The following is a 10,057-nucleotide window of genomic DNA, read 5'->3' as shown; positions in this document are numbered from 1 at the left end:
TTGACATCGTCCCATTATTACCTGCCCAGCACCTGAAAACACCAACGCATGCTCCTCGCTCTGCGCAGGGGCTGCATTCGATACATCGATTTCAGAGGCGTCCACACGCGCGTCAGAATGAGGTGTAGATGACCTTTTGTTTTGCTTGTTTACTCGTCGTCTCAATATAAGGCTCAACCTCTTTTATTCTCCCGGGTTCTGAGACTGGCCTGTCAGCCACACCGGATTACCGCTGGTGGGGGAAGGATTTACAGCAGCCTTCTGCAGCAGTGCCATGCTCAACAGCACGTTGCGCTTTATGATCACTGTGCACGTGCCTGAGACGACACGCGATGGCAAAGATCTGTAAATATTTGAAACCGCTGCTTTTGTGAAATATAGAACACATGAATGAGAGCGCTTTAATGATACGAAGTCCCCCCGGTCTGATGAATGACAGCCGCTGAGCTTCCAGGTATTAGCTGGCGCAGGGGCACGTCGTCGGAATCCTGTCGAGTTAAATCCTGTTATGGGAAATTTACTCACTTCTGTAATTCCCTGCATTTACTTTATGGTGTGCCTGTGGCTCCAGCATCAAACACCGGCCCAGCGTTAAAGTTGGATGATACGGGGTGGGGTTATTCTCTAGTATATATTTTTAGGAAGAAAGAAAGAAAGAAAGAAAGAAAGAAAGAAAGAAAGAAAGAAGAAAGAAAGAAAGAAAGAAAAAAGAAAGAAAGAAAGAAAGAAAGAAAGAAAGAAAGAAAGAATTTCCTCGTCCAGTTACAGCAAACACTGCAAACTTCTCTGCTGACCCCGTTGTGAACTTTTAATTAACGTGGACTGAAAATGGAATGAGACTAATTACCGAAGCCTCGCGAAGACTTTCCAGAATCTCTGTTTCCCCTCAAACGTGGCTGAAGGATTTGTGATGCGCATCTGTGTGTTCTGACTCAGATGGTACAGTTTGTTTGGGTGTTAGATAAGAGAGAGCCTGTGCCTACTCTATGTGTGTGTGTGTGTGTGTGTGTGTGTGTGCGTGCGCGCGCCTCGGCGATAACAACGCTGCGATCAGGTGTCTGATCAATGATCTGTTCGTCACGGCGCCTGTTAATGAGCAATCAAACATTTTGCATTTGTCTTCAGTGTTTCCCGCATGGCTGCAGAATGAGTCACCTTGCTCTTCTTCCTGCTAGCGTTAAATAATTACGAGGGGGGAGGGGGGGAGAAGTGGGGGAGGTTTTGTTCGATTGGCTAAATAAATGGCACATAGCAAATAAATTGGAGCTCTTTCTGGCTCAGGCTGTTGGACCTCAGCGCCTCCATAAATCACTCTGCACCTGACATTTCCTGTCCACACCAGCCGTCATTTCAAAGCCATGTGGTGGAATAAGCCGCCCCAGTAGTGTCTTTTTTTGTTTAAATCACTTTATTTTTAATAGGAAGCGACCATTTTGTGACAGTAGCTCGATAGATCACGTGGTGCACTTGACAGTAACGGCAGGTTACGTCAATGGCGCGGCAGCGAGGGTCAACCTCACCCGTTTACCTTGAGTGACTGAAAGGCCATCATTGGGTATAATGGCGCAAGGGAACTAATAAAACAGGCACCCCCACCTTACCAGGCGCTTATGTCATCGTTCACGTTTCCCATGGCATCATAGCAGTGGGACGTGGCACCTATAGGAGGGAGAAGCGGAATGGCCCAAGCATCCAACTGCACGCTGGTGATTTACGATACCGCGCGCGCTCTCCACCTATAAACCAAAGTGACGAGCCTCTGAGAGGAAACTCACAGGTCACTGCTTCCTGGAAGATGTTCCACAGCCATTTTTCATGACGTGCGAGGGCTTCACCCCATATGTAGACGTGCAGCCCAGGGGTGCAGCACGGGAGCGTGGGCACGGATCCAGACTGATTAACTGGATCGAGGATTTCCTGAGAGCCCCTGTGATGGCGTGCACGAAAGTTCGGCCACGAAGGAGAACAGTTCACCCCAGTAGAGAACCAGCAGTTAGGGGTAAACGTTCGGATTCATACAGGACACGCAGAATCTCTGTGTAGGGTGAAGTTGTATTTGAAACCACATTTGTATTTAATTGTCTTTAAAACCACATGTTCAAATTCTCTAAATATTCTGATTGATCCTATTTGTTCTCCTGGTGTTGTACTTTGTCGGACTCGTGCAAATTTCACACTGTAAAACTCCCAGTAATAATAAAATACTTGAATTTGGTTCATACACATTGAATGAGCTGTTTGTGACAAAGCTTCTGCAGCAACGTGGTGAAAAGGTTAAAAAAAAATGGTACAAAATGGTCAGAAAAAAGTCCATTTTACCCACTCGGTTCAGGGGTAGAATGCACCCACACCCTCCTGCTCCGTCCCGCCCTCACCGGCTGCACAGCGGCGCGGGCACACAAACACACGCGCACAGCCGTCCCGAAGAAGCGGCCAGAGCTAAAAGATAAGGCGGAAGTGTGAGTGTGGACGCGCCCGGCTCTGACGTCGCCCGCCCTGATCCCGGAGGTCCCGGTGAAGTGATGCAGCCCGCAGGACCCAGTGCATCTGCGTGCGCGCGCGCACATGTGTGAGAGAATTAACAATGGTTTGATCTGAATAGAGTCGGTACCGTGGATGGGAAGAATGAAGTTTGCGGTCGCCCTGTTGTGCGTCTCCCTGGCTGCGGTGAGGGATGCCGTCCAAGGTAAGACCCGCAAACACAACACGCACGCGAACTGTTGCGGGTCCGTCGGATGTAAACAAGACCAGGGGACAGTTGGGACCGTGGAACGGGGACGCTGATCAAGTGTTGCAGTCGTTGCAGGCGGAGTTCGCGCCCGGTGGTGACAGACTGACAGGGCAGAGCTTCCTAAAGGGTTCGGGCGGGATTCGGATTTTTCGTGTGTGTTTGTAATTGTGGAGTAAGAAGGAGGACAAAGGGACCGGGTCAGGTGAGAAGAGCCCGGTGATGATTTATTAATGTGGGCACAGCGCCCCCATGGGGCTGTAGCAGCTCCGCGAGGAGGACCCAGGACGCGGCGAGATAAATGTGAGAATAATGGGGGTGAAACCCCCGCATAATGAATGACGCACGGGTTGTTTCCCCCAAACACAGCAGACTTTCATCAGCCCGACTTGATGCTTGATGAATCGAATTCTTCACAAACTCCTCTGTTTGTCAGAAGTGGCTTCAGCGACAGGGCCCCAGGGCCCCGATGTCCATGTTCACACCTGTATCAGTGTCTCTGACATCCACGGACGTGGCCGGCTGCTCCATGCACGCTTGCACGCCTGCTGACGTGCAGTGATATGGCCGGAAATGCTTCCGCACGGTAAAGTCTGGTGCGTCTCAGAGCTCCCTGTCAAGTTGCATTAAGTGGAAGAAGAGCAGAGCTGCAGCCGCAGTGGCTGAATCTTCCGAGCTGGAGGCTTCTCATTAGCTGTGAGAAGGAGGCAAAACCAAGTTGAACTGTCCTTCACCGACACGGGTTCCCCCGGTCCTCAGCTCCTCTCTGTCCCGCCTCTTGGTCTCATGGCTCCGGGAACATCCCGCAGCCGCTCCGCCGTTAACAGATGGCAGCGGCGCCGAGGTGATCGGACCCTGGGGTGTTTGAGATCAAGAGGGGGGGCAGGGAGGGATGTCTGAACAACTGCGAGTCATCTGCGTGTCGGTATCGCTCACGCGCGTACATACACAATCACAGACGTAAAAACGCATAGATGCGCGCACATGACATAAATATATTCCCCCATTCAAACAGCTTCTGCACAAATTCACATAGGAAATCCACCCCCCTCCAGACAGCGTGTTAGCCCCCCCAATCAATATCCCTGCTCCCATCTGCTCCATCACACGCACACACACAGATCGAATAGCCTCTGTCCCAGGGAGGAAGCTGCAGTGTTTGACTTCCAGCGTCTCAGCCGTCACTTCCTGGCAGCAGAATTCATCCTTAAGCCTGGAACAAACTGAACGCTCAACATGAGCACTGACGCAACGGGAGGCAAGCGCTCGGAATCTGCATTTATTGCACAGTTTCACGTTTGGGGTGAAGGCGTTGAACACAGAGGGGGCAGAATCCTGCTCAGTCTCCATGTGGGTGTGATGAGGGTGGTGTGCATGGGGAGGGCGACCAGCAGAGTGGGTAACAGAGTAACACACAACTCGGACCGGCTCGTGCTCGAGGGGCACGGGAAGTGACTCTCCCCCCTTGCTATCTGTTTTACTGTCTGTTCCCATTCCCCTTGCCCCAGTTAGGTTCTCCTTCTGCCGGTCTCCTTGTCTCTCTCAGGCACTGGAGGGAATTGCTGGAGGTCACTTTGTCTCCCTTCTTCTCTTATCAGCACTCTCCATTCCTCCGTTCCATTCCTCTTGTTTGAAAGGCTGCTGATTTAAACCTCTTTTTTCCCTCCTACCGGCCTTTGCCTCGTTTCGCCTCACTAGAGTCTGTGCCAAATATTGTCCTTTCATGCAGCAGGACGGCCTGATCTCCGCTCCCCCACCAGCAAATACCACATAATGCTCTGAGCAGCTAACAAGAGCTTCTGGACTGAGCTCCAAGCGTTCTTGGCTGGCAGGGAAAGCAAAACTTCAAATTCTGGCACCTTCCCTCCTGTACGGCATCGGAGTGTGTTGTCTGGAAGGATCTACCAAAGAGATCCTGCAGTGTCAGCAGTGGATGGTGAAGTGGACCCCCCCCACCCCCATCCCCCATCCCCCATCCCCCATCCCTCCCCTCGGCCCGAGCAGGAACTCTGGGTGCCCTAATGGGGCCATGGGGAACTCTGGGGAACTCTGGGTGCCCTAGTGGGGCCATGGGGAACTCTGGGTGCCCTAGTGGAGCCATGGGGAACTCTGGGTGCCCTAGTGGGGCCATGGGGAACTCTGGGTGCCCTAGTGGAGCCATGGGGAACTCTGGGTGCCCTAGTGGGGCCGTGGGGAACTCTGGGAAACTCTGGGTGCCCTAGTGGGGCCATGGGGAACTCTGGGTGCCCTAGTGGAGCCATGGGGAACTCTGGGTGCCCTGGTGGGGCCATGGAGAACTCTGGGTGCCCTAGTGGGGCCATGGAGAACTCTGGGTGCCCTAGTGGAGCCATGATCAGCCGTCAGTCTGGGGTTAGCGGAGTGTGTGTGTGTGTGTGTGTGGGGGGGGTCCCTGTGCTTAACAACCACCGCGCCTCAGTGTAGGTGTACACCTGATAGATGGGCGGGGGTAGCTCGGTCTGTTGGTACATCCAGGTGTACCCCGCCCTCGCCCATATGTGCGCCGCACCGTGACCCCAAAGGGATAAAGGGGTCAGGAAGAGGAGCGTAGATGGGTGGGAGCAATAAAACCCCGGTGACCTGCCAGCGCCTGCTAGCTCCTGACCTCTGCGTATTTGTTTCCAGCTGAAGAAGACTTTGTGTCACTGGCCGAACTGGAGGATTCCTTGTTGAGGAACCTTTTCAAGGGATACCAGAAGTGGGTGCGGCCGGTCCAACACGCCAACGACACCATCACGGTTCGCTTCGGACTGAAAATCTCCCAGCTGGTTGATGTGGTGAGTCTTGCATTACATTATTTGTATGGGAAGGAGGACGAGGGGCTGAACCGAAAGCTGGAAGAGAAGTCAATTCAATTAGAAGGATGAGAGTCAATCTGAAAATGAAGGACATAAAATCCAGAGGACAGCGTACGAGCACTTCTTGCCAATCATATTAGAAATATGGCATTTTAAACTGTCTCTCTTTGCCCATATCTTGAGTGCCCTTGAGCTAAGCACCACGTGCTGGAGCCAGACAGCAGTATTAAAGGGATAATTCACATAAAATCAAAATTAGCCACAACCACCTTGTTAAAGCGCTCGAGGTCAAAGGCTTAATGCCCAATCCATGTAAGTGAGTGGTGGCTATTTTTTTAAAAGTTAGAATCCCAAAGCAACTGTGAGGTGACGGCAAGCGGGAGGATGGAGAGGACGGAAGAACAGGAAGAGAGCGAGGTTAGAGGAGTAGAGGCTCATAACAGCGATGGGAGGAGTGAGCTCATCAGGCTGAGAGGAACCAGGTCACATTTATTATTCACACAAAGGTCGCACACCAATCTGCTGGACACGGGGTCGCTGTTCAGTCTGGGCAGTGTTTTAGGGGGCCACCTTGTGGTGTTTAATCAGAAATGGAGAATATTGCCGTCGTTGAATTACAGGCAAGACGTCAATTACCCAGAAGCCTCCTCTCTGAACGGGTTGAATTGACCATTTTCCATCTCCAACTTCCCTTTTCCACCACCTTAATTGTCTTTTTCTGTGTACAAATAGCAAATCCACTGTTCTGTTGTCCTACAGGATGAAAAGAACCAGCTGATGACGACGAATGTGTGGCTGTGGCAGGTAACAGCGCCGTCCGGCACACCTGAAATGATAGGATATAAATATTCTCTAATGTACTTGAGCTGATTTACGTTGGGTTGTTCATTTTAAAGGAGTGGATTGATGTGAAGCTGAAATGGAACCCAGATGACTATGGAGGCATTACTGCCATCAGAGTTCCATCAGAGACAATATGGCTGCCCGATATCGTCTTGTATGAAAAGTGAGTTACGTGTCGCTTTTCCACCTTTCCAGTTGTGGCAATAGTACATTTTAAACTAGATAAAGTAATCATGAAGTCATTGCTAATTAGCTGCTGGATGCTAACTGTATCTGTTTACAACGGAAAGAAACAGGCACTCTGATACAATGACTTAGCAAATATTTAGGGGGATTACTTTTATAAACCTGTAACCAACAATTTTAATGTAAAATAAGAAAACAAAATCTCAAGCTGTTTTTTTTTCAAAATAAAAGAAAGTCACCTGAAAATAAAAACGAGGCACTACATTGTCAGTTTAACAACTTCAGCTATTCAGAAATTAACATATTCTTAATGACATTAACGTTGCCTTCGTTGAACTGAGGTGGAGACGGATGAAGCTGCTCGGTCCATAAAGTTCACCGTAGCGTTCCTGACTGAACCATCTCATCGCTCAAGTGCTGATTCAACAGTCTTAACGCCCAGCGGCGCTCTGCTCTCCTCAAACCAATCTACAAAGTGCTTCATTCCAATTTTCACTCTTGTAAAAGACTATCAGTTAGGTTAGCAATGCTTAAGCTAGGAGTTTGTAGTCATTGCAATCAGGCAGGATGGCACAGCGGTGATATATGAACCACTCAGATCACAGGAATTAAGCACACGTTTTAAATTCAGCAGTACAACAGGCTAATGTTAGCATATTTAGCATTGCCATCATGTGACGTAACAGGACAGAACGTCTCCTTCACCTCATTGTCCCCTCAGCGCGGATGGTCGCTTCGAAGGCTCCCTGATGACCAAAGCCATCGTGCGCTGGGATGGAACCATAACGTGGACCCCGCCCGCAAGCTACAAATCCGCCTGCAACATGGACGTCACCTTCTTCCCCTTCGACCGTCAGAACTGCTCCATGAAATTCGGCTCCTGGACCTACGATGGAAACATGGTGGACCTGGTTCTGGTGGATCATTACGTGGACCGCAAGGACTTCTTTGATAATGGCGAGTGGGAGATCCTCAACGCCACGGGAGTGAAGGGAAGCAGGAGGGACGGGATCTACTGGTACCCTTTTGTCACCTACTCCTTCATCCTGAAGAGGCTGCCCTTGTTCTACACCCTGTTCCTCATCATCCCGTGCCTCGGCCTCTCCTTCCTGACGGTGCTGGTCTTCTACCTGCCGTCAGATGAAGGCGAGAAACTGTCACTTTCCACATCTGTGCTGGTGTCGCTCACCGTGTTCCTCCTGGTCATAGAGGAAATCATCCCCTCCTCCTCAAAGGTGGGTTTGCTCCCAAACCTCCCACAGTTCATCTAAACTTCTAATTAATCTTAATTGATTCCAGCTTTACAGATACAAGGTGCTACAATTTCCATACACGAAACAAGTTGTTTTTTCCCCCCATTTATGTATGTGTATATACTGTACCTATAGGTATTGATAAGTAACCAGATTATTAATGATGTGTCACCAGGTCATTCCACTGATAGGGGAATACCTGCTCTTCATCATGATCTTCGTCACCTTCTCCATCATCGTTACCGTGTTCGTCATCAACGTCCACCATCGGTCGTCGGCGACCTACCACCCCATGGCTCCGTGGGTGAAGAGCCTCTTCCTTCAGAGGCTTCCACGACTGCTGTGCATGAGGGGGCACACTGACAGGTCAGTCAAGCAGCACCACAGGAGTAGTTGATGTATTCAGGGGAAAGTCCTACGGTCGGGGATGAGCATGAACGCACCGCTGTTGTCTATAAGTACAATAACCCACAGAAGCAACCCTTGTTTTCAGGTATAACTTTCCAGATAATGAGATGCGCAGTCCAGAGCCGAAGCCCCGCAGAGCCATAGGGAGAAGGGGGGTCCAGGGCCAGCAGAAAGGCCCCCTCGTAGGGAAGGAGGATGAGAATCAAGCCTGGCTGGCCATGCTAGAGAAAGCAACCAATTCAGTCCGCTACATCAGCCAGCACATCAAGAAGGAGCACTTTATAAGAGAGGTGTGTGTGGGTTTTTAGAAGGTCTCACCTGAACTGCTCCTCACACTGTCTTCCCGAAGGCTGACTGTCATCTCACTCCCCTTGTCTTTGTCTCTTCCTCTGCTTTTCACTCAGGTTGTACAAGACTGGAAGTTTGTGGCGCAGGTGCTGGACAGGATCTTCCTGTGGGCCTTCCTCACGGTGTCCATACTGGGAACTGTTCTCATCTTCACTCCCGCTCTGCAGATGTACCTCAGCACACCCTAATGCACACACAAATGCTCCAGCCGCCGATCTGCCTCCTCAAAACTTAATATAACACCACCCTGCAGCATGGATGACAGTCTAATAACTGCTGGAACCTGTATTATCTCATAATGGAGCTTGCATGCGGTGAAAACGAATAAAAGTTCTGGACAGGTTGTGCTGTAATAATGCGCTCATTAGTTACATAAAATGTTTCATCAATGATGAAACTTGATGTGTTGAATAAAGTATCGAATTCCTAAAAAGAACACAGCAAACAAATACCACACACCTCATGTTTAACTGCCCAGTGACTAAAATAAAAATGATTTATGGTGGTTTTCAGAAGATAAATGGGTCACAGTGGAAGTAGTATGTATATTTGTGTAGTATGTTTGTTCTCAAAAAGCTCAGAAAATTGTGCATGACTTCTAGTAAATTTGGCCTGTGGATTGTGTCTGTGTATCCGGGGTGTATTGACTGTTTTTCAGATCAGGATCAATAAAGAATTACTCAATTTCTGCCAACCCTAGTATGCCTTATAAACCCTTTTCTTGACTGAGGTTTAATTAATAAAAGGCACACATAACTGAGATATGGAATATTGGAATATTTATTTGGACTTCTGCCCAGGTTTATTACACGCACATTATGTGACATTGTGTTGTAGTGACAGAATATGGCCAGTAGATGGCAGTAAATATACTGCGCGGGTGCAGTGCGCGTATCTGTCCAGAGGGGGCGCTGTTGGAGCAGATGCACTCTGAACCATCGACCTTCCAGTTATCGGCTGTGGTGTTTGCTCACCTGGTAGAAATAGTTACAGTGGAGGTTACTGAACACATAATGCTCTGCACTTTGGCAAAGTTTGGAAAACTAGTTTGAAAACATCCCCCTGTCTAACTAAAGAGGTTGCATTATCATTTTAAAAAAAGATAATCACTTAAGCAATATTTTGGAATATCTGGTGGCCATAGCACATGTCACAATTTAAACACTAAATTTACCCATTATGTCCTAGTATAACAAACAAATGTTATATGTTGACCTGAAAGTCGCCGTTTTGTCACTCAGTTGTAAAAGATATTAAATATTTTTGTGGGACTAAATCAATACTTGATCAGGCTTTGTATCCTGTAAGGCAATATGGAAGGCCAGGGGTTGACCCTGGCTCTCCATGACCTGTGCACGTGTGTGTGTGTGTGTGTGTGTGTGTGTGTGTGAGTTCAAACTGCACTGACAAAACCATTTCTGACCACCAGAGGGCAGAAAAAGCAGCTTCTGAACACAGTTCTGACGTGGTCGCCT

At 49.2% G+C, this 10,057-nt stretch overlaps 1 protein-coding gene across 1 annotated transcript; it reads left to right on the top strand.

Annotated features, from left to right (window-relative positions):
- Nucleotides 1–2,374: 2,374 nt before the first annotated feature.
- chrnb3a (cholinergic receptor nicotinic beta 3 subunit a) lies at nucleotides 2,375–9,281 on the top strand. The gene is made up of 8 exons (XM_057036451.1): nucleotides 2,375–2,686; nucleotides 5,372–5,523; nucleotides 6,304–6,348; nucleotides 6,441–6,550; nucleotides 7,295–7,808; nucleotides 8,002–8,192; nucleotides 8,320–8,524; nucleotides 8,639–9,281. The coding sequence occupies exons 1-8, from the start codon at nucleotides 2,617–2,619 to the stop codon at nucleotides 8,768–8,770; spliced, it is 1,419 nt and encodes a 472-aa protein (XP_056892431.1). The 5' UTR covers nucleotides 2,375–2,616; the 3' UTR covers nucleotides 8,771–9,281.
- Nucleotides 9,282–10,057: the final 776 nt, after the last annotated feature.

Source organism: Takifugu flavidus, chromosome 6, assembly GCF_003711565.1.
Source record: "Takifugu flavidus isolate HTHZ2018 chromosome 6, ASM371156v2, whole genome shotgun sequence".
NCBI classification, from domain to species: Eukaryota; Metazoa; Chordata; class Actinopteri; order Tetraodontiformes; family Tetraodontidae; genus Takifugu; species Takifugu flavidus.
The sequence above is the reverse complement of the archived record's forward strand: the minus strand, read 5'-3'. Positions and strand labels throughout refer to the sequence as shown.

Coding starts and splice junctions, on each gene's coding strand:
- chrnb3a (XM_057036451.1), top strand. CDS start 2,617: ATGGGAAGAATGAAGTTTGCGGTCGCCCTGTTGTGCGTCTCCCTGGCT. Junction 6,349..6,440: donor CGAATGTGTGGCTGTGGCAG/GTAACAGCGCCG, acceptor TTCATTTTAAAG/GAGTGGATTGATGTGAAGCT. Junction 6,551..7,294: donor GATATCGTCTTGTATGAAAA/GTGAGTTACGTG, acceptor TTGTCCCCTCAG/CGCGGATGGTCGCTTCGAAG.